General features: G+C 37.5%; 3 protein-coding genes across 7 annotated transcripts in view; 1 reads left to right on the top strand and 2 right to left on the bottom strand.

Annotated features, from left to right (window-relative positions):
- The window catches only part of LOC117323848 (mitogen-activated protein kinase-binding protein 1-like), a 99,274-nt gene extending 86,890 nt beyond the window's left edge, over positions 1-12,384 (top strand). For 4 of the 5 annotated variants that reach the window (XM_033879331.1, XM_033879335.1, XM_033879334.1 and 1 more), the window contains 7 exons: positions 1,393-1,482; positions 1,759-1,846; positions 3,549-3,680; positions 5,998-7,891; positions 8,036-8,286; positions 8,589-8,665; positions 9,130-12,384. In XM_033879331.1, coding sequence (XP_033735222.1) covers positions 1,393-1,482; positions 1,759-1,846; positions 3,549-3,680; positions 5,998-7,891; positions 8,036-8,286; positions 8,589-8,665; positions 9,130-9,381 — 2,784 coding nt within the window. In that variant the 3' untranslated portion in view covers positions 9,382-12,384. The remainder of the gene's footprint in view (positions 1-1,392; positions 1,483-1,758; positions 1,847-3,548; positions 3,681-5,997; positions 7,892-8,035; positions 8,287-8,588; positions 8,666-9,129) is intronic. The other variant, XM_033879336.1, reaches the window with a different exon arrangement.
- Positions 12,385-13,239: 855 nt separating this feature from the next.
- Positions 13,240-25,304, bottom strand: LOC117323849 (N-alpha-acetyltransferase 40-like). Its single transcript, XM_033879337.1, has 9 exons — positions 25,228-25,304; positions 24,670-24,714; positions 23,239-23,289; positions 22,699-22,751; positions 21,428-21,523; positions 15,712-15,870; positions 15,378-15,461; positions 14,939-15,016; positions 13,240-14,250 (listed from the first exon to the last, which is right to left on the bottom strand). The coding sequence occupies exons 1-9, from the start codon at positions 25,231-25,233 to the stop codon at positions 14,088-14,090; spliced, it is 735 nt and encodes a 244-aa protein (XP_033735228.1). The 5' UTR covers positions 25,234-25,304; the 3' UTR covers positions 13,240-14,087.
- Positions 25,305-26,449: 1,145 nt separating this feature from the next.
- Positions 26,450-27,187, bottom strand: LOC117322700. Its single transcript, XM_033877639.1, has one exon. It carries the CDS (start codon positions 27,185-27,187, stop codon positions 26,450-26,452), a length of 738 nt encoding a protein of 245 aa, XP_033733530.1.
- Positions 27,188-27,538: the final 351 nt, after the last annotated feature.

Below are 27,538 nucleotides of genomic sequence, written 5' to 3' on the forward strand. Positions count from 1 at the left end.
ATTTTCTCAAACAGCTAATACCATGCCTTTATTACACTGGAGATTGATTTAGGAAATGTAGCTAGTTATCTCCCCTAGAGTATGATAATTAAGTTACCTCCCTTTGGGAATAATACTGTTGGAATGGTAGACTTGTTAATAGGTTACATCTAAAACCTTTACCTCTGTGTAGGATTTGGGAATCTCGTATCAATAAATTACTTCCCTTTAGTCATGTTGAGGTATATTAAATAATTGGTGAACAGTATTAAAAGTATTCTTTTCTTTCATCCCTAAATGATTAAATTGTTTTCTGTACCTCGTGGAGGCATTACTACTAATATAAATCTTTATATACCGATGTCGTACTGGAGAGTACATACACTCTAGGGTGCTATGGGATTATTCACCTTACAACACTATAAAACCAAGAGACCTTGGAAGTCTCAAGAATGAGGAACACACTAAGTAGTTAGCCTTTGACTAGTAGGAAATGTTTTTTATGAGAATGTTGTTTGAAACTCTGGTATGAAGTCTGTAAAGAGGGATTGTACTGGTATGCTAATCTGTATTTTAAAATTCTACTTACATTAATATCACATTGTTTTTTTACTAATCTGTTTACCCTGTAATCCATCTAACTGATACTTATGATTGATAACGTGACTATATATGTGTTTTTAGTTTATCGTTTGCCTTACTTTCCAGGTGTTGTGATGTTATTACGAGGTGCAGCCTCTGTCACTCCTCTGTATAATCTTTGTTTTATAAACAAAATCCTCTGTTTTATAAACAAAATCCTCCTAAATGGCTAGATTTTAACTAGATCTGGTCAAAAACATCAACATCATTTTAGTAATGAGAATCAAAGTCCAAGAGAAGAAGGCTGTTAGACTACCCATTACTATTATATAACTTAATATAACCTCATCATATATCTAACATGTGCTAATGAAAATTTGTATCTGAATGGACTGATGGTTCAGGTATATATTTTGTATTACTGACCATTAGTCCTGTCATTAGGATCAGAGTTGTAGATTTTGGATTAATTTGTGATGATATCAAGGACATAGAACATATAAAATCATTCTGATCTTGAGCTTTCATGAACACTAATATTAGGTTAATAAATATCCATTAATATCCACTTTTACCTCAGCCATAGACAATAGCTATATAATATCACCATTACATACATAGTTATTATGTAACATGTACATGAAGCCCATTATGATGTCCCAAGTAATGGTTACTTAGACAATATTATGGAGTCTAAAAATTAGTTGATTTAGCTATAGGTAAATCATACAATAAACAGAATTTTAATGAAGTTCTCTGTAACTTAGGTTCATGATTTTGTGAAGGTTGTTTCGATTTGAGATCATTTGTATATTTCTGTATCTCTTACAGATGGGTTGGAATGACAAGACGAGTCCGGAGACTGAGTTGCCAGGGAAAGACAACCTGCCATCGCCCCCTATCAAGCTGCCAGCAGAGCCTGTAAGTACATGTTAGATTCTGCAGTACAGTTCTTCTGTATATGCTACACTACAGAGAAAACAAGCAGATCTTAGAGCAGTTTAAAATGCAAATTATATAGCATGTGCATGTTATTATTTTCAAAATGTATTGGTATCGTTGATAATATATATATCTACGGTTTTGTTGGTGCACCTAGTCACTCAATCATGTAGTGTTAACTTCATCTTTGATAATAGATTAAATAATGTGACACATTTTACTCATCACATGACTCTTGTTATTCCTCTCTGACAGGAACCTGATTTGTTCGATGACCTCTTGCAGCAGACCACTCCTACAAACAAGAAGTCTTCCCCGGGAAACACCCCACCTCAGAACAGTGGTAAGTTGTTGGTTTCCATCCAACAAACCCTGTATAACAGTGTTATATAGTGTACATACAGGATATCGCCCCAGGTAAACTCCCCATCTCAGAACAGTGGTAAGTTGTCGACTGAGGTCCCACAAACCCTGTATAACAGTGTTAGATAGTGTACATACAGGATATCGCCCCAGGTAAACTCCCCACCTCAGAACAGTGGTAAGTTGTCGACTGAGGTCCCACAAACTCTGTATAACAGTGTTATATAGTGTACCTACAGGATGTCACCCCCTGGTAAACACCCCACCTCAGAACAGTGGTAAGTTGTTGACTGAGGTCCCACAAACCCTGTATAACAGTGTTATATAGTGTACCTACAGGATGTCACCCCCTGGTAAACACCCCACCTCAGAACAGTGGTAAGTTGTTGACTGAGGTCCCACAAACCCTGTATAACAGTGTTAGATAGTCTACCTACAGGATGTCGCCCCAGGTAAACACCCCACCTCAGAACAGTGGTAAGTTGTTGACTGAGGTCCCACAAACTCTGTATAACAGTGTTAGATAGGCTACCTACATGATGTCACCCCCTGGTAAACACCCCACCTCAGAACAGATATGAGAGGTTAGATTAATGTAGAAATTTCTGTATTGACATTACTGACGTGATTATCAGGGGTAGTTAGAGATAGTCCAACCCCCTAGGTTGTACTGATAACCCTGTCCAACCCCCTAGGTTGTAGTGATAGCCCTGTCCAACCCCCTAGGTTGTACTGATAGCCCTGTCCAACCCCCTAGGTTGTAGTGATAGCCCTGTCCAACCCCCTAGGTTGTACTGATAGCCCTGTCCAACCCCCTAGGTTGTAGTGATAACCTTGTTTGTAACTTACGGTATTGCACTCATGGTTATTGGAGGCTGTAGTTGATCGATATATATAATACAGTTTATACAACACGGTCCTTTTGGATCAGAGATCATCAGTATAAGATATACTTCACACTGTAGTCTCATTGTTATCACTCTTGTTGCACTGTAGTGAACTTGCTAAATCATGCTTGGCCTGTCACAAGTTTCTTACTGAGTGCAGCTATAAACATGTTACTGAGTGCAGCTATAAATATGTCTGTCAAGTTCTATCGTCCAAAATGTGTCCTAGCTAGCTATCTTCTGACACGTGGAACCTCACCATACAAAGTATCCTATCATCTGACACATAGACCTCACTGTACACAATGATGAGCACCCTATCACTACACTGTAGTTCTTTGCATGCTGTTCTGTCCTTTCTGAGCTGTAGACTAGTCCAAGTGGATCGGTCCAAAACATACGACAACAGTACAACTATTGTAACCTCCATACTGTGTTGTATGTTCCCTACTGGTATGTATGCTGTAATATTTCCATGTAAGGTTATTTCCTGTTTGTAAAAATTGATCCTTTCACGATACATTTAATGGGCAGTTTGTGACATAGATGTAGGTCTATCATGGCAATGTAACAGTGGTATGTTTACAGGTATTGATATGTCTGTTGCATTACAATGTATTATCATCTGGAACTTGTGTTAGAAAAGGTTTCAATATTTTTATCTTACAATTACTTTCAGGAATTATTTATAACTACTTAAGTGAAATTAAATCTTTAAGAACTCACTCTTTACAAAAGGGGAGGTAACTCAGTATTCTTACTATAAACTTCTACTGTTTAATCTTTAATTCCTAGGCCCTCATACTTCAAAATCATTGCGTCGCTGTTGGTCAAGTTTTGACCTTCCAAAGACACCTATATTTGAGGAGAAGCCATCTTGTTTGCATAGTGCCTCGAATCCCAACACACCAGTCATCAAGTCTCAGGGTAAAATAGTGTCCATGTGTCGAACGGGCACACCTGCTTCTACTACTAAAACTAGGCCTTCTTGGCGCAGCCGGATCCCCACTCCTACTGCACTCTCTCCGCGCCAGACTCGAGCTGGCTCAAACAGGGGTAAAGTTACCAAGGCAATGCATGGAGCACTCTATCAATGGGAATGCCAGTGTTCTTTACACCTGTCCGAGTTTTTAATATTTGGGGATTTTTAACTGCCAACACATTGTCGTTGAACATTATATTCATGCCGCTTTATGTTGGTATGTGTTTCCATTAAAAGCTTTGTTGACTAATTTACTAATTTGAATGTAAATATTTTAGACAGAGTTGTACAGTTATAACTGGTAACATGATATTATCTTTTTCTATAACGTTTATCAAAGTCTTGGTTTCAAAGTAATTCTGTAGCACGGAATTTATCATAACTAAATCCCAAGATGTCAAAGAAGTCCTGGAAAGGGCAATGCTGGAGTTAATAGACTGTATTTTATTACTTTAGAATTTTTCAGTTTTATGAGTTTTAATACCTTTCAGACCTCATATCTTCACCAAATTTGTGCATTGCTGATGCTGGCACATCATACAATCAAGAGGAATTTTTTTGTGATGATTCAATAAAATTGAACCAAGCTGTCACCTAGAATTTCCTCTGGATGTATGGATGTGGCTGCTGGAACCTTACCCTTTGGTTTGATTGCCTGTAATCTAGAGCTTCTATTTAAGTTCTGTGACTAAAGGTATCTCCCTCCCCTTCATCAGCCTTGTCTGGCAGGCTGCTGGATTTCCAGGAGGTACCTTACATACTGTCATCCCTTCTTTTCCTGTACGATCATAACCTCTGGACTCATGTAATAGTTAAATCATCACAGCATTTATCATGTGTGTCACACCCTGACCATATATCCTGACTAACACATACAATCAACCAGAGGTACTGATCAGCTTTTAGTTGTCATTTGTATGGTACATTCTTAGCAGTGAGTCGTTTTTTGTTCGCATTATGATTAAACATTTTGGTAGCAAGTAGTTAGTAAGATTTTTGTTTTGACAACTGTATTTATTTTATCTCTGACATTTTGTTTCACCTGTTTTTGCTTTCCTTGGTCTTTATTTTGTTTCCTGCTTTAGAACATCGTTATCCTGACATTGTCAGTAATTTGTCAGTAATACTAGTTACTGTAGCCTTTGAGAAGTTTTTTTTGTTTTGCATGGTTTATTGTTTACAGGATGCAGAAGCATGGATTCACTCAAAACTGACTTGTTTAGAAGTTTTAGAGTTTTTGATCTCCCCTTTTGATTTTATCCCTAGGTTTGTGTGTAAGCTAGATTTTCATTTTGTCATGATGATTTGTGTGTAGACCTGTGGAACTTGATGGATCAATGGAATTACTAGCTTTGGTGATGAAAACTTGCTGTATAACTTTTTTTAATATCTTTATTTTAGCATTATATTAGCAACGTTAACATGTATACGTATATAATCTTCAGTTATCTTGACCTCACTGTGATACCAACACTATATATGTTTTTACTGGGCACTTCAATAAGTAGATTAGCTGTATCACAGTGATGTCACCAGAAATCTGCTGCACGACATCCAGTCAATAGGGCCGTCATTATAAAGTGTACCTGTGGTATATTTGGCTGACATCCCATGATGTCTACCTGTGGTAACTTTGGCTGACATCCCATGATGTTTACCTGTGGTAACTTTGGCTGACATACCTGTGAAAATTTTGGCCGACACCCTGTGATGTCTAGTTACCTGTGGAAATTTTGGCCGACATCCCGTGATGTCTACCTGTGGAAATTTTACCCAACATTCCATGATATCTGACTGTGGTAACTTTGGTCGACATCCTTTGATGTCAGGTTTCATTACCGAGTACAATGTCCCCTGTCATTGACAGCGGTATTGATGAGATGTGGTGCAGCAGTGAGTTACAGCCTGTATATCTGGGTTGCCTGGTATACTCACTCTAATACCTTTATACTCCTGTCACTTACTAGTTAAATCTATAGACATAATCTTATAGTTTACAGGATCATCTAGTTTGATTTGCATTATAATATAGAAATATGACACAGAAATTATGTTTGCCTATATATATTTAAGAGTATCTATTCTAGTTCAGAAGACTATATCAAAGTGTTGAGGTTAGTTCATAGATCTTACTATACATAGTGTAATTAGCGCATGTTTTACACGTTTCACATATTTCAGTTTTACCCAGTAAGACTTGATAGACAATGTTGGTTTATGTGGTACATTTTGTGTATATCACCTGTTGTCTGGTCTTTACAGCTACCATTTGGGACAGTCGATCGTCAACTAGTGAGGACAGTAGTGATCATAAAACACCTACCAATAAGTCATCTAGTCGCAAGTCACGTCCATCAACTCTAACTCTAGAACGGGAAAAGAAACGACGGGAGGTCAGTGTGGAAGTGCCCACAAGAAGCGGAGAAAAGAAGGTGACACCTCGGTCTCAGTCTCACAGCTCCCTCTATAGGCAAACAGAAAGCTCCAAGGCGAAGAAGTCCATGGGTTCCTCGAACAACCTGGCTCAGCAGGACAGACAGACACCCAAACATTCCACAAACCTCACTAAGAGCACGTCCATGACAAACTTGAGCGGTGGTGAGCGTCTGTCCCTGCCCAAATCTCGACCGCGTATGGAGGCCAAAAAACTATCCTCCCTCTACACCTCAACTCCAAATCTTGTTCAGGCCTTGGATAAAAACCAAGATTGTGATGATATTCCATCAAAATTACAAGCACGTTTGGATGCTAGTTTATCAGATAGTGACCTTCTCGATGAGGACCTTCCAAAGATATCCTCAAAGAAAGATTCTCAAACACGGGCCCCCACCTCCAAGCTTCAAGCAGATGCCAAACGTAACTCAACAGGCGGTGGGGTTTCAAAGAGGGAGAATGTGCGGAGCAGTAGTGCCACAAGGGCGGGTAGGCTGTCTTTACCAGCCTCTCCAGCAGTAAGTATTGACAGTAAAACTGTGAAAAAGTCCTCAGTGGGCCGGGAGGACAAAGATCTGATGCCCCCTCCCTCCAAGGGTGTTGTCACCAAGGGCAAGCAGGATACATTCCTAAGGAGGGCAGTTCAGTCCAACCGTAAGGGTGTGTCAGAACTCACCCTGGCCCAGGCTAAAGACATTTTGTTGGGGAAGTCAGGAATCTTGGGGTCAAACTCCAAATCCTCTTCCAACACTTCAACAATCACAACCACATCGTCATCTACAAAGTTATCTCATTCAAAACCATCAGTATCTTCAACAGCCTCATCTACAAAATCATCTTTACGCTCAAACTTATCAACTAGTAAACAATCTTTACATTCGTCAACATTCCCAACATACACAGTAGCAAACGCAAGTTCTGTGTGTGCCACCAGTGCTACCATGACAACAGTTTCATCCTCATCAATGACTTGTAATACAACCTCCACTTCCTCATCTCCACGGTCACTGCACAAGGACCCTACCCACCTACAGATAGCAACAGAGATAGAGACAACTGCAGCAGAGATACGCAGCAAAAATCTCATGGAAGCAGCCTTCCAGAACTTATCTGTGCTGGACGCTAGTCCCAATGACTTACCAGAAAGGGACTGTCCATCAAACCAGGCGCCATCTTCCCAAACAAAGTCTCCAGCCATGTCTGGTACCAATTTGATATCAACTCCAAAATGGAGAGATCTTTATTCAGAGGATGTGAATAGTGAGGAAAACTGTACCAAGGATGTGTCTGGTTATGTGAGTCAGTCATCAGGGCTGGAGGAAGATGATGAGGATGGTCTGGGACACTCTTCTAGTATAAAGGAGAGGATTGCCATGCTCCAGTCCCACTCTTCTCCCCAGTCTAGTCCGCGGTCTACCTCCACAGCTCACATCACCCTCACCCCCAATAAATCATCAAGCACCGCCCCAACTGCGGCTAAGTCTGGGTCGCCAATCAGCTCTACACTCAGCCCACGCAGTTCCTCTGGGATTGGCTCGAGCCTCGACTCGGATGTTGCCACCAAACTGTTTGCCTCACCTGGTAGCAGCCTCAGCCCTCACAGTAATTACCATATAGCCTATGACATATCTGACTCTGATGAGGGATCAGAAAGGTCCCCACCACAGGATACCACCATACAGTCCTCGTCGTTCAGTTCCGAGCTTGACTTCAGCAGCAAAAGGTAAGTTTATGAGATACTGATGGACATATTTCCATCTGTTTTGATCAGTTAAAGAAGGATAAAGTAATTTTACATATAAAGCTTGATTTTGTACATCACGTTTCAAAGTAGATAAGTTGAATCATTGAATATTTTACATTGAAGGTTGTCACTGAGTAAAGCTCTAGAGGCAGTCTCTGGTAGCCATGGAAACGGTGGGGATTCTACAGTGTCTGTAACATCTAGTAACCAGCCCAACTCTTCTACTCCCACCAATCTGACCTCTAACCTCCAGTCAGACTGGCCTACGTCCAGTACAAGGTCAACACCATCATCTATCATTTCCAACCGGTCAACTCTCAATGGCTCACCAAGTGTCACCAATGGTTTTACACCCATCAGTCCTCGTAAACAAGGTAAGTAACTCTTTTGATGTCCATAAACAAGGTAGGTAACTCTTGTGATGTCATTAAATAAGGTGGATAACTAATGAAATGTGAAATCAGAAATCTGATAAGAAATAACCCTTATATTGCCATGTCAGTGAAGTCAACAGAAATGTAGTGTTCTACCAAATCCAAATCGATCAAATCACCAATACTCTTCCTTGTGAACCAGACAACATGAACTCTATCTCTATCTGATATTACCAACAGCAGATATCTTGTTGTTTGTAAGGGTTACTCTATTATCTTATATGCTCTTTTCCTGTTTTCAGATTACCTCCAGATTTGTTTGGAGGCAGTCAAAGAACTTCGACAATCGGTGAATAAGGTTTCAGATCTGTATGATCAGGTGTGTAACTGACAAAAAGGGATTCAATTCTACTTTTACATCTATATAATATATTTAAGTCATAAGAAATTTGTAGATTTTGGCATGACCAAAGATTTAGAAATTTAAGCATACTTTGTGGAGTGTTGATTAACATATAGATTATAGCCAGGTTAGATTTAATGAAGGTAGGTATTGAGGTGACAAAGTGGCACAAACTCTCCTTCACTAGAAGACCAGACTTGATTCCTCGATCAGACATGAAATAGTTCGGGTCACCTGTCGATAAGGTGTGTTTTCTTGGGGTATCCACAGTAGGACTCTTCGTGCGCTTTCATCTGGGCCAACAAGTAGATTAGTATGAGTTGAAATAGCTTGTCTTGTAATTATTGTAATATTATTTATAATGTATTCATATAATTATAGTGACTGTAAGGCTACACATTTATCCTGAGTATTAACTGTAACTGTATTCCAATTGACAGGTCTATCTGAATAGTGACAACAAATCCAGTGAAGCTGCATCAATACTGGTTGAGGCAGTCCGAGAAAATAGACGGACATTGTCCGATCTATTGTCCCAAACTTGTGATTCAGAAGAATTTTCCAAGAGCAGCACAACACCGGTGACCATTCCCAGGGAGGTTTTAGAGCCAGTGCTCTCTAGCTTTGGAGATAAACTTTTAGAGCGGTTTGAGCGGCTAGTAACACAAAAACTTGAGGCAGAGAAGCCGTAACAAAGGGGAATAACTACAGCTTGGTAGTACTTTAACCGAGTAAACAAACACATTCATAATGGCCTGTGATTGGTGATAGAGATTAAATCAGAAAAGGGCTGAAATCTAAAACAGAGGGAAACTATTATTTCTCTTTCCCACTTGCCAAAATTCTTAAATACTGGTGAATATTTGACCACATTTGTTCCTAGAGCGAGTTATATTTTGATGTTAACAAGACTTTGATCTAGTCAGTCTCTAAAAATATTAAAATCTATGTTCAGGCATTCAAAAATTGTCATTTGAAAAAAAGAAAACTTTTTTTTTTTTTTTTTTTAATTTTGAATCATTTTCAATTATATTAATTGAAATTTATTTCTTGATGTTTCGTTAGAAACAATCCAATGGCTGATTGTTCGAAGCTTAATTGTCTTGTATGTTTAAATTTGGGTTGTGATTGTGTAAAAAGGTGAGCGATGGTTTATTGTGATGTATTAAGTGGACAGTGTGTTATTATGAAAGTCTGTGTGTAAAGCGCGAGTTCACAGCTAAATCATGTATGGTGATCTTAAAGTGCTCAAGACTATTTCATTATAAAATAGTTCTTGGTTCATGGGAAATAGGAGACTTATATTCCATGTAAATTATTCTTATTCCATCTAGCATATTTATTTGTACAGTCTAAACAATTATCTTTATAAGTGCATGGGAGGGATCTCTACAGCGACTAGAAATGTTCTACATAAATCTGTGTGGTCTCTGTAGTTACCATGGTGGGATCTCTACAGCAACTGAAGGAGATGTTATACATAAGTATGTATGGTCTCTGTACTTACCATGGTGGGATCTCTACAGCAACTGGAGATGTTATACATAAATCTGTGAGGTCTCTGTAGTTACCATGGTGGGATCTCTACAGTGACTGGAGGAGATGTTCTACATAAATCTGTGTGGTCTCTGTAGTTACCATGGTGGGATCTCTACAGTGACTGGAGATGTTATACATAAATCTGTGTGGTCTCTGTAGTTACCATGGTGGGATCTCTACAGTGACTGGAGATGTTATACATAAGTATGTATGGTCTCTGTAGTTACCATGAGGTGAACTCTACAGCGGTTTCTAGTAACCACGCCCTAGTGAGGAAGGATGTCATTTGTGAACCTAGTCATTTTATGTTGTTGCCAAACCAGTAGTGATGCATGATGAGGTGACCCCATGTTGCCTGGGTATCCAAACTTTAATTTTCCTGTATTTATATATGTATATGGTAGTGATGGTTACATTCCACCAATAAATATCCTATATTTTCTGGTACATTGTATAGGGACGTTTCACTGATATAATATGCCCAATAGCTTTTCTTGCTGTGATTTTGATTTTCTGAGTTTTCTGTCAACAAGATCTATATTTCAGCTGTGATGATTTCATGGAGAGCCACAAAGTCAGAGAAAGCTGTTGGTGTAGATGAAAGAACATGTCCATGTTGACACCAGCTATATCAATTATTAGGCTCCACTGTATATGTATTTCATGTTGAAACTATGCATTTTTGGTATTTCCATTTTCTATTGTGTTAATCTTATGACTTCTGTGGAATGTAACCATCTCTACCAATAGCGAGTGTGATTGCATGTCTCTACCGAGGAGAACTATGGTCTCTAATACATACAAACATATCAGTATCATACCTCCCAATGTCTTCCAAGTGGCATGTCATTTAGGCATTTGTATTGCTGTGTTGTGATAGAATGATTTGTAATAAGCCGACAAATATCGGTGTATGTCTCTCTAGTAAAGTGTACTTTCAACGAAACAAAAATGGCTTGTTTTTACCTTAGGCGACACCTGGGGAAATTGTTGTTCAATTTTAAAAGTGTTAAGTATCAGACATGTCTGAAGTTTAACACCGGACACCATTCTCCTTATTTGTACCTTTAACAATGTGTCCATGTTTGTTAATAATTGTTACCCGTCATGTTTTAAGACGCTATATTTGTAGATATGTTGTTTAAAATCTTTGACTCATTATTTATTGTGCAATACATCACACTGTAAATAATTGAAGTTAAGTCTTGTGATATTTTCAAACGTTGCTTTCCCCACAATTTGTAAATACATGTATATGTATGTGCAGTGAAGAAAGGCACATTCACATGATAGTGAAACGTGAGCATTTCCACACTTGCCAAAATATTTAACAATACTGCCATTTTGTTGATTTTTGTATTTTGCAGCCAAAAAACATTTTCTTGCTTTAAACAGATGTTGAAAGTAAATCTAGAAGTATTATTGACTCATATTGTAAAAGATTGATTTTTCACAAATTCAAATTGTACGAGATTGATTTTTCACATAATTTGTGAACAGTTTCTTTGCCAAAAAGGCTTGTTAGATATCACTTGTAATCAAACATTGGAGAAATTGTTTACAGTATTTGTCATAAGAACTTTTGTAGAACATTTTTTGGCAGAACGGCCAAATCTATCATGAAGGGTCGTCACAGCCTTCCCGTCTTCCAGTATGAAGAGATTTATGATCCTGTCATTCATTGGTGCGATTTCTCATTCAAGTGCTATCATATCACTACTTTTATATGATAACTGTTTTACCATGATAAAGATTATTTTTAATCAATTTTAACACTTGGGACCATAGCCGTTCAGGGTAATCTGGCTGGAAGAGCCGTAATGGAGATAGGCAAGGTCTCGATACTCGTATCCTTTTAACATCCCTCTTGTATTACATCTCATTTACAATCATTGAAGGGAGGACCGTTGTGATTGTGAATGGGATGTATTATGAGAGGGAATCGTAGGATTTCAATAAACTGTAACAAACTTGGGTTGTACATTACATATACGGCCTAAATACAAATTAGCTATGCAAGACATACCGAAGTGTCTCATTCCATCAAGGTATGCAAATTTAGCTGAATGCATTTCCATGCTTGTATTTTTTTTGTAAATATATTGCGACTTTATAAACCAACGATGTACAAAATAAACTTTTGTATAAGAATTCAATTCATATTGTGTTGTCTATTCAGTAGTTCTGAAAATCTTGTACTGGCACCCCTCTGAATGATCTTTGTTGTTATGACCAATCTCTTCACTACTTTCCCCTATTCCTCATTATAATGTGAAGTCTAAGAAAGATCTTTTAAAGACATCTTCAATATATCAATAAATTTCCACTGTCAAAACTGAAGATGGCTACCCAAAGCCATTTTTCCTAATCAGACTCAAACTTGAATGGGCACAACTACAGTCCGAACGGAAATCTACACAAAGATTCAAAAGTATCCTTCCAATACTGAAAATTTCATTTTCAAATGTGAAGAAGGCTGTCCGACAGCCTTCTTGTTTTCTGATCGGTCCTAAAATCTAAAGGGCTCGACTAGGGACCAAGGGGAACCTACATATGAAAGTTGAGAAAGATCCATCCAGTACTTCTTGAGAAATAGTGATAACAAGAATTGTTTTATGACGTACGACGGACCCTCAACGCAGGGCCATTCGAACAGCGCACCATGATTGTTTGCTAAATATGAAGCATTCTTCCCTTATGTTACTATTAGATTCGAATGCTCATCTCTTATAACTGGTTGGTTTTGTCTTCCGATTCAAGTCAACAAATTTCAAGAAATGTACAAAACTCAACCAAATTTAAATAGCTTCAACATTACAGGAAAGTATCTACCGGTACACAGTACACACTGCCATACCAGTAAAACAGTATTTCATGAATTTGAAAAAATCAGAACTCTTTCAGTCTGATAGATTTTTTAGGACAACTTAATACTTAGTTTGTGGGCAAATATCAGCTGATTGGTTCACAAACTATGGTGAACTAAGATGTAGTGACAACCAACTCCAATATTCGTCCAACATGTTTATTAAAAACGTAAATATCTGTATATCCTTACATATGTGTAAAGTTAGGACAGATTCATACAAAAATACCTACGGTAAATGTACAAGTATAGAAATATCAATACTTGGTACTAAATGTTCTTTCGCCTGAATATCCATAAACCTGTTTAAACACTTGTAATATCTGGTTATCATTGACCAGCATTACCAGTGTGACACTAAAACTGTACCGGGAATTCTGAAACTTGCACTCCTCACAACACACACCACCCTACACCCCATCTTACATAGAGCCTTTTATTTTAAGCAATTGTTTAAGACACAGATTCAGACCATATCCTTACTAGAATGTAATACTACAGACATGATGGTAGCAATGATTTACACAAAACATTACATTGTCATTTGAGAATTCTTAATATGGCATTGTCTGTGACTAGTTTGTTTGAAAGTTTCCTAATCACAAAACCATAATGAACAAACTCCATAATGTTATTTACTCTACTTCTCTGACAAAATCAGCATACTAGATGTAACAAGGTCAATTTCTGAATCAAAGTTGTAGTACAACCGTCCCAACAAGGAAATGATCATCCAGAATTCGTTTGTTCAGTGAAAAAAATAATGTCAGTAGCCAAGGATAGCACAGCTATAGGTTTCCAGTTCCATTACTGTGTCACGGGCTGTTATAGCAGCACTTGGGTAACATTTTCTAGCCAGTGATTAGAATAAGATTGGCCATTTTTCCAGCTGACAATTTAACAATTCAAGAATTTAGCTATTTCCCAGTTAACAATTCGACATTTAAAACTTTACTATTTTCTAGCTGACAATTTGATAAGAACAGGCTATGGCTATGCTGAGGCGGCCTTCACAGGTGAAGTCTGCATAGCTTCCTCTTTAGGGATCTGGGGTTTAGAACTTGGCTTTGGCTTTATTTCTTTACTGAGTATTTGGTATTTGTATTCTCTCTCCTCCCATACTGGATCCTCTGGAGATGTCTCGTCCATCGTATACCTGAAAAACACCAGGAAAACCATCAAGTACCCGAGGGAAAGGAGGTAAACAAACAATATTGAATCATATGTGAATTGTGTTTTCAAATGTTCTGTACTATCTAGCACACTAACATATCATATGTAATCTAAACAAAATATGGGTCTAAATTGATTGATAGCATGAACAAACATGCTGGGTATTTCGTATTGCTAAATCAATACATGTCACCTGCTGGTCTCCACTAAAAATTCTAAGTGACCTTGAAGCTCTTATTTGTTCTGTAGCTACTCATACTGAAGTGACATACCAAATTTTCATCAACATACCTTGAAGCTGAGAAAAATGCGGAAAAATTATGGACTGACTGACTGCCCCCCCCCCCCCCCCCCCCCCCTGCTCTAATTTGTTCTGTAGCTACTCATACTGAAGTGATATACCAAATTTTCATCAACATACCTTGAAGCCGAGAAAAATGAGGAAAAATTAGTGGATGGACTGACTGACATGCGCACGCAAGGAAACTAATAATTGTAATGGTTCTTCATTATTTAATAGACAGAAACACACTGCAAGACGTTTTTTCCTGCATCATATGAAATGATTCTGTAGCTGTGACCATGACTTTCAATTTAGGCCTAGAGCTAAATGAACTGCTCTTGAAAGTGGCACTACACAGCAATTACACAATACTGAATTTAGAACTTACTTCATAGCTTTCATAAAGAAACTTTCTGCCATCTTGTTGCTTTTGAATGTTGTAAGCATGACCTTTATCATTTCAGTTCTGAAAAAACAAAGTAGTACATTCACGCACAACATCATGTCAGTGGACTTAATTTCTGACAAATACTGCAATATCCAGTACTTTCAATATCATTTTAATACGATGAATTTTAAATTACAGAAATATTGTCTCAAAAATTCACAGAATTCTTTAGTTTTCTCAGAGATAACTTGATATATTTTGTATAAGTAATTATATTTGTACTTTTAATTAGTAAGTGATATCACAAGTTTGGCAAGATACACACTGACAAACCAATTATCTTTATCCCCACTAACAAACAGGGGGAAAATTACAAAATATTTAGTATTACAGGTATATAACAAAAAGAAGAAGAAGAAAAAAAAAAAGATTTACTTACTTATATGCTAACAATTCCAAAATCTGCATTAAAAACTTCCCAATACCTTTCCTTCTGTATTCTTCTATTATCTGAAGTTCATAACTGCAAGAAAATTATTTACATTTAGTGTTGAGATTCAACTTTAGGCAGCAAAGCGAGTACAAAACTTCAATTATAAAGCAGGCCCCAGTATGATATAATTAGTTATGTAGTAGGGTATATAACCATAGAAGGTAGGTAAGATTTATAGAGGGTGAGGCTGGAGCTGAGCCTCATATAACCTTTTCCTTCAGTTTACATCTCAACCCAAGAACCAGCATTTAATAGTCAAATCTAGTATAAATATATGTACCAGTAAACTAGTTCCTCGTCCCACTCCATATCAAATCTGAAGTGTGTAAATGCCACAGGTTTAGAGTCCTTGTCTGTGGCTATGAGGTAGAGTGCTTTTTCTTCGGTCATCTCTTCTAGCTTTTCTTTGTCCTTCCAGCCCCAATCACTCTCCTCGTATCTATAGAAACAGTAAATCATCATTGTATCATTTTTTTCAAATACTCACCTGAAGTCAAGTTGCAGGCATAACTGTTCAAGTAATTGTTAAAAAGACAAAATTTAGAGCTCAATTTCCTGATAATCAACAGAGGTCTCTATTCCATCAGGTGATACAAGCAGTCACAGGTATGCAGTATTTAAGATGGCACCATGTTACTTATTGACCATGTCAAACTGACACAATTTACAATACAAGAGGCCCAATGGGCCTGTATCGCTCACCTGGCTCTACAGCAACTTTGAAGTTGATTGAGTTCATTTCTACAGATACTATGCTGATTATCATAGTAAGCTAGGTTTATTCATACTAATAAATTTTCTAGTCCTTCATTCCAACATTTTATTGGCCTAATATCTGGTCTAGGAGGCTCTTGGCTATCGCAAAATTATTGTTTACAGATTTAAGCCGATTTCACCCCTGTGATCTTAAATGTAGGTCAAGGATCATTCATTTGAACAAACTTTGTAGCCCTTCACCCCAGCATGCTACAGGCCCAATATCAAGTCCCTGGGCCTCTTGGTTATTAAGAAGAAGTCATTTGAAGAATATAGCCTATTTGACCCATGTGACCTTGAATGAAGGTCAACATCATTTATTTGAACAAACTTTGTAGCCCTTCACTCCAGCATGCTACAGGTCCAATATCAAGTCCCTGGGCCTCTTGGTTATTGCGAAGAAGTTGTTTGAAGATTATAGCCTATTTGACCCATGTGACCTTTAATGAATGTCAAGGTCATTTATTTGAACAAACTTTGTAGCCCCTCACCCCAGCATGCTACAGCACCAATATCAAGTCGCTGGGCCTCTTGGTTATTGAGAAGAAGTCGTTTGAAGATTATAGCCTATTTGACAAATGTGACCTTGAATGAAGGTCAAGGTCATTTATTTGAACAAACTTAGTAGCCCTTCACCCCAGCATGCTACAGGCCAAATATCAAGTCCCTGGGCCTCTTGGTTATTGAGAAGAAGTCGTTTGAAGATTATAGCCTATTTGACCAATGTGACCTTGAATGAAGGTCAAGGTCATTTATTTGAACAAACTTTGTAGCCCTTCACCCCAGCATGCTACAGGCCCGATATCAAGTCACTGGGCCTCTTGGTTATTGAGAAGAAGTCGTTTGAAGATTATAGCCTATTTGACCAATGTGACCTTGAATGAATGTCAAGGTCATTTATTTGAACAAACTTTGTAGCCCCTCACCCCAGCATGCTACAGCACCAATATCAAGTCGCTGGGCCTCTTGGTTATTGAGAAGAAGTCGTTTGAAGATTATAGCCTATTTGACAAATGTGACCTTGAATGAAGGTCAAGGTCATTTATTTGAACAAACTTAGTAGCCCTTCACCCCAGCATGCTACAGGCCCAATATCAAGTCCCTGGGCCTCTTGGTTATTGAGAAGAAGTCGTTTGAAGATTATAGCCTATTTGACCAATGTGACCTTGAATGAAGGTCAAGGTCATTTATTTGAACAAACTTAGTAGCCCTTCACCCCAGCATGCTACAGGCCCAATATAAAGTCCCTGGGCCTCTTGGTTATTGAGAAGAAGTCGTTTGAAGATTATAGCCTATTTGACCCATGTGACCTTGAATGAAGGTCAAGGTCATTTATTTGAACAAACTTAGTAGCCCTTCACCCCAGCATGCTACAGGCCCAATATCAAGTCCCTGGGCCTCTTGGTTATTGAGAAGAAGTCGTTTGAAGATTATAGCCTATTTGGCCCATGTGACCTTGAATGAAGGTCAAGGTCATTTATTTGAACAAACTTTGTAGCCCTTCACCCCAGCATGCTACAGGCCCAGTATCAAGTCACTGGGCCTCTTGGTTATTGAGAAGAAGTCGTTTGAAGATTATAGCCTATTTGACCAATGTGACCTTGAATGAAGGTCAAGGTCATTTATTTGAACAAACTTGGTAGCCCTTCATCCCAGCATGCTACAGGCCCAATATGAAGCTCCTGGGCCTCCTGGTTATTGAGAAGAAGTTGTTTAAATGAATCAAAGTACTGGAAGTACTGTAAACGAACATTATTGTTTAATGCAAAATCAGTAATCTTCTAAGTTTAAAGTCGATAAATTTACTGATATTGGTTTAGGAATTAATTGCCAATTATTTGAAATGTTTGCAGCTGTTCTGATATGATTGAACACATGCATATTTCTGTAAGGTCCTGATTGAAATTGGAAGTTTATTGATCTATCTTGGATGGATGAAAATAAAATATGTCTTCTTTCTTTCGGGAAGCCATCATCAGTTATAATACAGCCAGGACTCTGTGACCTTATTGATGCCAACTTCTAATATGCACTAAATTTAGGCTAGTTCCATCGTTAGTTTAGCATATTTCAACTTAATATGATGAAACACACATAAAGAACTACTGAAAACCAAAACCAGAGCTGCTAATCAAGGCCCGGATTAGGATTGTATCCTATTGAAACTATACTTAAGCATGTATGGTACTTCAAAACAAAAAACTTCGACTCCTTTTGTTCAGGAATCATTTGATGTATAATAAATCTTTTTATGAGAAGATATACTTCTGGTATAATTACAGCATTGTACACAATGTGATAAAGAATAACAACCATATAAAGACTATCTTCATCAAATAATTCAGCAAACAGGAAAAGAAAACTTCAAGCTTCATTTTCAACTTCAAACTGATAAAGGTTACAGTCCATTCGATGGGATGACACATTCCCTATTTATTGTCCCTTTCCAATGTTGACCATCCAATCATAATGAACCACACAGTTCAGCAATGTAATTGCACAAATCACATCCTTTATGTGGAGAGAACAGTTTTTGGGGTGTTATAAGATTCCATAACTGTATGCAAATTTGTGAATAATTCCATATCTATATCTATATATATACCGTTCGTGTATATATTTACACATATCAAAATTGGAATGACACAGGAGATTTGCAAGTTTAAGTTCACCATCAGTCATGGGAGGTTTACGTAAAATGTTATATTTACCGGGGTAATTAGTAATTTTGATTATATATTTATCAAGCTCTATTCTGTACTTTCTACCAGTGCTTATATTAGAGAATGGACACAATTATATGTTCTCCAATGTCAAAATTAATCATATGATAAATATTAGGGGTTTATTTGACCGAGACGTATTTAAAATGTTTGTAATCATTCGCCATTCGAGGCCTGATTGCAGTCATATTTGAATTACCAAAATGGACCTGAAATCAATATTTTAAAAAAGAGAATGATCTGTGACTTGAATATTTCATAAAAATAATTTAATACATCGTTTATTCACTTCATTCAGATCTTCAGACACCACATAATTTGTGAAGTCATATATAGAAATATATGAACCATTTTGTTATTGATTAATAGTTCACACAAGTAAGCACTAGATGTAAGCAGTAAGTATACGTACCGCTATCTACTGGCATGATTTTGAGTACAGTAGACTACACTCGCTTTGTGGATATTGACAGGATAACATATATTTACATACTAATTCAATTTTAGAATTGTAACTGAAATCTTGTAACAGCATGGCACAAATAGTCATCTGAACATTTGTTGTATATTGAAAAAATATTTAAGGTAAATATTAACTCATTTGCTTGACTTAAATTTTCAGTTTATCAATTCATCGATTACTCTGTGTTTGAAGTATGGTGTCTTGATTATGACTTGATGAAAATTCTAAATTAACAAATTATTAAAATGAATTTGTTTGAAAAATAACACAAGTTCCACAGCAATATTATATAGAGTATCAATCACAAAATATCAGAAGTTATCAAACTACAGATAACAATTAACGACTGAATATCAAATTAAGTGAATATCACAAGTATTTTTGCATTTGTTTTTAGATAATCCGGATTTCCGTCTTTAAAAAAAATACCTAGTAGCCGTAGTGCATAGTAAACGTAGCCATGTAACAGCTGATTTTAATCAGATATAACTTAACATGAACTTAACACCGTCACAGAAGTTCGTCGCAATCGAAAATTTGGTCGTGAATTCGGTATTTTGCAAATTATTTCAAAATACTTTCAGGTAAAAGAAAACAAAAATTCTCGTAAAAATATCGATTTTGGGTCGACTATCGGCCATTTCGGTAATTCAACTCCAACGACAATCGGGCCGCGATTCGCAAATGAATAATTAATTTAAAATTCGGTCAAATAAACCTCTAATATTTTATATATGATACAATCAGGCATTGCAGAACATATATTTTGGTCAATCCTCTGAAAATAATGCCAATTTATATTATAATTAAGCCCGATTTTTCTTCGTTTCGGTATTTCCAAGTCTGCTTCACGTGTGGTCCGTTTCAGTAAATATTCTCGTCTTTGCCGAAATAAAAACAAGCTATATAATTGTTCATTTTAAACATGACAACAACTGCCAACCACACGTATCCAAAAATGTTATTGTTGATATCATCTGAATATTGCCGTAGTTATCTGTCACTTCGATTGTACACCCCATGCCAAAGTGAAGGAAGAATCGACCAATCAAATTGGTTTATTTTTGATTTCCGTAAATCTTGCAGTTACCTCCCTTACAACAGTAAATACGTTCCAAGTATCGCCTACAACAAGCAATCCCGTGCACATAGCAAGATATTATCATTTGCATTTGATTTATTGGGTCATTTTCGTCAAAGGAAACTGGTATATGGAAATCGATGACAATTTTAACGCTATGACCAGTCACCCTGACCACAAATGCCACCTAATTGTAAGCCTATACATATGTACAGTTCTTTCTCGCAAACACGTACAGTAACTACAGTATAGTATGATACAATGTATCGTCTCGTATGCCGTCATTGATATATTTCTTTCTCTAAATTATAGAAATACACACCTAGTTGATAATGATGTAACATTCTAGAATATATATATTACACATTTAAGTAAATCGCGGACACATTTGCAGACCTATGCTATAATGTCAGCCGTTTTGGAAAGAACACAGAAGAGCAAAACTTTCTAAACATCCGGAGACGAATGCGCCTGCGCAATAGTTGTTTACATAAATATATTGACCTGGACCGGAGTTATTCGCAAAGTTCAGGTTCATTTAGTCTTCTCATTTCGCTAGCGTTATGCATTTCTCAAATCGTATGCATCTTGAAAACACCTACTGAATACATTTCAACCTTTTCGGTAAAACTACTATATAAAACGAAGATGTTTTTGCAAGTAAATTATTTGAAGCGTAAGGCAATGGGGGCAGCCATATTTCATTGAAACAGACAGTAGATGGCGTATTGGTGAATGTGGCTACCATATATGGTTATATTTCTCAGTCCAGTTCTTGATCACAATAACCGAACATTAATGTTCGTTTAAAAAGTTGACGCCGGACGGCCGGACGGCCGGACGGCCGGACGACGGACGCCGCACCATGGCATAAGCTCACTTGCCCTTCGGGCAGGTGAGCTAACAATGATGCAGTTCACGACTTTGATATTACCAGATCACCCCTGGTTCTGATTTGCTCTCTGAAACTTACAATTTCTGCATGTTCTTCTTAGTGAGGTTAAATACCCAATCTGTCAATTCCTGGCTCAGGTCCTCAGCTCGAAAAAATTCTATTGTCAGACTAATCCTGTGAAAAGCAAACAAAAAAACACTTGATTATCTGCTTTAAGTACAGAAATGGTGACATTTGTTCATCATCTTAGATAATAGCATCATCAGGTAAACAGTGATATAATCCGACTGAAGGTAAAATATATATGTAATCATCAATTATCATTAGATAAAAAACAAAATATTCTTCAGGCTGTCAAACCAGTCTCTTTATTAAATCCTATAGTAATTCTCAAAACTAAAGGAAATGGATTATTTCCCCTGATCATGGAATATGTTAAGTTATGGTGACGTATTATGACATCTAGATTATTTACCATATTATAAAATGCATACTCTACATATTTTCCCCCCCTTTGATTTCAACTATCAGTATTGTATAGATAAAACTGAGAAATCTGACAATTTTATAATGGCAGCATAAATTTAAAGCTGCCTAAACTTATAATTACAACATTTTCAAGAGCTCCATGAATTGCAGCAAAACATATAGGAGCTATAATATTTCCACACAAAAACATTGTCCCGACGACCTTGAATGAAATCCACCCACATTCATGTAAACTCAAACTGACCCAATAGCTGCACATGCACACCTGATTAGCATGACCCAAGATGTCAACAAAAACCACAAGGCCGTGGTCAAGACAAGAGATTGAGGACTAAACTATAAATTAACAAATTCATTGTTGACAAAGTTCCCTCCTTGTGGGTCATATAATGAAGGCTGTCAAGAGACATCTACAGAAGAAAACAAAGCAAAGGAAGACAGCAATGAGGAAAGAAAGGAAAGATTTCAGATCAAAAGTGTTACAATGGAGGTTGAAGATCTATTTTGATCTCTTCAATGTCCTCATTATTATATAGAAGACACTGATGAAAATCCCCGATTCCTCAGGGGCCCACTTTTAGTTACCATCTAGGATTAACATGCAGTGGGATATAGCAGGCCTTACTCTTGGGGCTCTCCAATGTCCCCTGAACAAAGACAAAGAAGAAAACATCCCTGATCCTGCAGGGGGCACACAAACTCTCACCTCTTATGACATACAATAAGCATATTGATATTTGTATCATAAAGCATATTTTAGTGTAAACCACACAAGTGACTACTAATAGTCTAAAGAGTGGGCAGTTTGCACTTTTACACACGAATATCATAGATCCTATTGCTTTAGGAACACTTTTTACCCATTTCTGTCATATTTTCTGAAGGGTGCAACCAAATCCAATGGATCCTTAATCTGAAAGAAAAACACAAACAAGTTATACAATTTTTTAAACTTGGAAAAAGAGACTTGTTGACTTTGGTGCTGGTGAAAGTTGCAATTATATTATTGCATGTACATATGCATCTAAATACTCTTAAGAAGATATAGTGTTATGAAGACAATACAACAATTTGAGATATGTAGGCAACAGAAGGTAGACGTTTTGTTTGATGTTTTGTTTAAGTGCCAATCTGGGAACAGAAGCTAGACATACACATGTTTTGGTTTAAAAGCACAAATGCAAGATTAAAATTATGTATAAAATATTTAGAATATTCATTGTACATCACCAAAAAATTCTTTCACAAAAATTGATAAGAACTGAAATCAACATTATTTGATCTGACTGGTGATGAGAAAAACTCGGAGTGCTTAATTATACATGCAACATTATTTCTAACACTATACTTTAATCATTTTACCAGGAAATAAAGGGAACTGTTGAAAAGTTATGTATTACCTTATTTGCTGCTTCCACTTTGGCAAAGGATACAGCATATTTAGCACTTTCCTGAAAAAACAAGAACATTTCATTTAAGACATCCCACATATAGCAGTATCACAAGAGGCAAGCATCTGATTTCTTTGTTAATTATAATACAGTCTACCCTTGTTATGTTGCCACATTTCGTCCACGGCAGTTATGGCGGTATAACGAGGGTGGCTATAGTATTGGATTTTGAAGATTACAACCATGAAATTGTATAAGAGATTGCATTACCAAGGTTTCATTAAATACAAGGTGAGTATTGTATTTACAGTATGTATTGTATTATCATTATAATACATATATGATTTTCTTAATTTTGTGTTTTAGGTTATCTACACAAGATAATCTCACCATAATAACATTGCACGACTTAAGTTACAATACACATGTACATAAGTATAGCCAATTATTCTATAGGCTCTACATTTTTGCATAAATCACAAATTTGCCATATGGCATCCATTATTATCTGTTGAACTCCATGCGAAAGTATTCGGCATAGGCTTTTCCAACTAGACTAACGAAGCCAAACGTTCATACCATACACAATAGGAACACAAAGTGAGTAGAAATCAGTCATGCTTTCGAAACCAAACCATATGTGTCTGTGGATGTGACATAATAAAAACATCCAAATAACAATCTACCCGAGAGATAGAAAATCACCCAAGCGTAAAGTTGTCACCTGTACAATTTATAAGTGAAAACGGGAAATATCCTATGACTATAAAAAGAACACTAAAGAGTTCCTCGATCACCAAAAAACAGAACAAAATAGCGATATCGTCGAGGAAAATAAATAACGCTTCTGGACGTTTGTATTTGAACGAACGTGGCGGATGGTGGTATGCGAGGGTGGCGGTAGATATATATACAGGTGGCGATCGATAGGTAGAGGGTACACTGTAGTATACTAACCTTTTATTCAAAATTGAGGAAGATATTCACATTTTTTCACAGTTCAATGTCATCCATATTTTACTGATTCCTAAAATTTGCTATCTTTAATAGTGTTGTAGAGACTAGTCTATAGCCAAAGTGTATTATTTTGACTGCATGGATGATTTATATTAATGGAACAGCAACCATAGATTTTTTTATCATTTCTCGTCTTGATTCTCGACGCGTGTAAGGCAGGTTTTATTCATGAGGATACAATTTGTCTGCACCTACATTAATTGTAACTTAATTAATTGACACTAAATATTACCGACGAATTTGAATTGAAGTTTTCACACGTATATATGCACAACACCAGTTATTTGTCCACCATGATGTCTAGATCTATCATCAAGTGTCGGAGCCTGAGGAATCTTTGACTACTAAATTGGATTTTTCTAATCGATACTTTTGTTTACAATAAAAGACGTTGCAGTACCACAAAACAATACCCATGTTTACCTCTTTCCTCTTTTGTTTCTTTGCTTTTCCTTTCGCCGATTTTCTCTGCAAAATAATATTTAATACATTTTTATTTTTTCATAGTTAAAAGTGGAATACAAATGTTTTGAACGTATGCAAGCGGTTAAATCCTTAGTTATCAGCATTATTAACTTAACACATGAACATGATTTCATAGGAAAACATTACAGATATGCAACTTGAAAAAATCCGTTTTTGTCAAGATTTAATTACGACAAATCTGAAGTTCTACTGTTGTAGCAGATACTTATTCGAAAAAGTATCAAAAATATAAACAGCTTTATTGTCGCTAGCGACCACGACAAATCCAGACCTAAGTCCTAACTTAGTCAACCAAAGAAGAAGTCACATGTGGTTATCCTGAATATGGTATAAAGGCCATGGTGTCTGGACCGATCGATCATCGGTTTTCACCATATGGTCCTACTGGTGTAATGTTAACAACAGAAATAAATGTTCAATGAAATAATTTATACTGTTAATGGTTTATACAGTATTCAGCTAACAACAAATATATAATAATAATAGGTACATTACCCCCATATTTATTGTTGATCACTACTGTTTCCCGCGGTTTCCGTGAGCGGCACTGAGAGGGGATAACTCTATGGAACTTCCGGGGTAGCACACCACCAAGATACAAGACAATGCAACTTGAGCTCGATAGCAGAGACATATATACAGATATATATGTCTCTGCTAGATAGAGATATTGTATTGACTACATATATAACAATTCAAAATGAAAAGTAAACAACAAATTATCACAATTGTAGCATGTGTGACGTGTAAGGGGTTCGTTACCAAGTCACGTCTTGGGATTCGAGATATTTACTACATATTACCCTAAGTACAATATATACATATATGTGTTCTGCTATAAGAGCGTAACGCCGCCCGGGCGTAAAAACAATGAGTATGATTGTATCCAGTTGTTGTCTGACCACCACGTAATTATCTATACTACTAACAACAGCGATTCTGAATGCCGCTACCGCGTTACTAGTAAAACCGCTGCAATACGCACTCTGCTAGAGCCTGTGTATATGTTAACCACGCATACAGCACCAGTCCGTCAGACCGCCGTTCTCACTGCTGTTTGCAGCGAGCTCCTGTATGCGCACATATATACACAACAACCCGGCCGCTAGCTATACGTCGGTCAGCCTCCCAGAGTTACCTGTACACCTGACCTGCCAACAGTGCACTGCCAACAGTCAACTGTCAGGCTCCCTTATCACCGCTGTGATAATATAAGTACAGTACCGTAACCCTGTCAATCCGCTAACCTCACAGTGTGTTAGTATTCCAGCCTTATTCAGGCCCACACTGTTATATGTATTGTTATGCTATATAATTATACAGCATAAACCGTACCTAGCGTTGCCTTGATCTTCACTCGTCGAAATCAGAATCAGAATGACACCCGAGCAGCTCAGCTCACCTGTATTTATACTAACGAAAGTACCACGTGATTACAGATATCTATGTCTTTTACATGTTTTACTGGGACGTAACGTTGAAGCTTCTGCCGGACGAGGTCTACTTTCGTTTTCCATTTCCCGCCAAAAGACCTACTTTCGCTTTCCGTTACATTACCCACGCCTCCGGGTATAAGTGTCCCCACATACCAATTATGAACAAGTGAAAGTTTCATGCATTACATTTTATTAAACAACTATAAGGACTACTTGCTCCTTAAACAAATGTCTTTTGTTAACTGTTACTGGATTTGAATGTCCAACTTCTCGTTGATAACCTATTCTACCCACTGTTCGGTAATGACTTCCTTGATGATTTTTCTCCCATCCTTATCGTAGGTGACCGTCTGTTTCTTAGTAAAGGTCTTCACAGGTGCTTCAGTCTGCGTGCTTGCGTCAAAACTGAGCCTTGCGTAGAGGAATTCATGCGCACCTGTCATGGTGAAGTTGTCAATTGTGCTCTTATTGCTGTTAACAAGGGAAGTACAAGGCCTGGCTGCCTTGGGTTTAGACGACGATACCGGCAATGGAGAAGTGCGCTTTCTGATCGTAAAGTCCTGTGCCACTTGCTTCTCAACAGGAGCTTTCTCCAAACTCTGCAGCTTTGCCACTTTTTCAGCCAATGGTGATTTAGCAGGAAAGTGGTCGGGACGGTTAATATCATCATCTACATTAGTAATGTCTCTGGCGTCTTGTGGAGCAATACTATCACCAATCTCTTCCTGGTCCGTCGACAGTGGACTCAGAAGACTGCCAGGGTCTTGCATCTCCCACTCATCTTCGCTCTCCGAGATGGTCTGCGCTTCCCCATGTCCAGTACGTTTAATGTGCCGGTCGAAGTCACATTTCTTTATGCTTGCGTAATCGCAACCAGAGCACTCATATTTTTTCATTGCCCTCTGCCGGTTCCCACAGTCAACTAGATGTTTTGCCCATTCAGCTTCATCATCAAATCTCCCAGCACACATCGGACAGCGATTGCCTGCCTGTCGCGGAGTTGTCTTTGTCTTCACCATACTTCTGAAATATATAATGGAAATATCCCATTTCACATAGTATTGATGTAACCAAATCAAACATTTCAATGACATAAAAAACATACATGTATATTACTGGATTTGTACACTATTCTATTGACCTAACTATACTACAAAGTCGCGGTGCCAGCTCGGAGGATGTCTGCTGCGGCGCGGGCGACCATGTTCTGGTCTTAGTCCCGGGTCAACGACAGTATCGACATCAGTGTCCTCCGCTAAGTCCTGGCATTCTGGAACGGTTTTGTGTTCCGATAACTCAAGCCCGGCCTCATCTGCCTGGTGCTTTGAAGTTTCAATTTTCTCCTCGCCGCGTAATACTTGTGACCGATG

Source organism: Pecten maximus, chromosome 3 (genome assembly GCF_902652985.1).
Source record: "Pecten maximus chromosome 3, xPecMax1.1, whole genome shotgun sequence".
NCBI lineage: Eukaryota > Metazoa > Mollusca > Bivalvia > Pectinida > Pectinidae > Pecten > Pecten maximus.

Coding starts and splice junctions, on each gene's coding strand:
- LOC117323849 (XM_033879337.1), bottom strand. Junction 15,871..21,427: donor AAGAAGAACATGCAGAAATT/GTAAGTTTCAGA, acceptor CTGTTTCTATAG/ATACGAGGAGAGTGATTGGG. Junction 15,017..15,377: donor TTGGAATTGTTAGCATATAA/GTAAGTAAATCT, acceptor TTGTTTTTTCAG/AACTGAAATGATAAAGGTCA.
- LOC117322700 (XM_033877639.1), bottom strand. CDS start 27,187: ATGGTGAAGACAAAGACAACTCCGCGACAGGCAGGCAATCGCTGTCCG.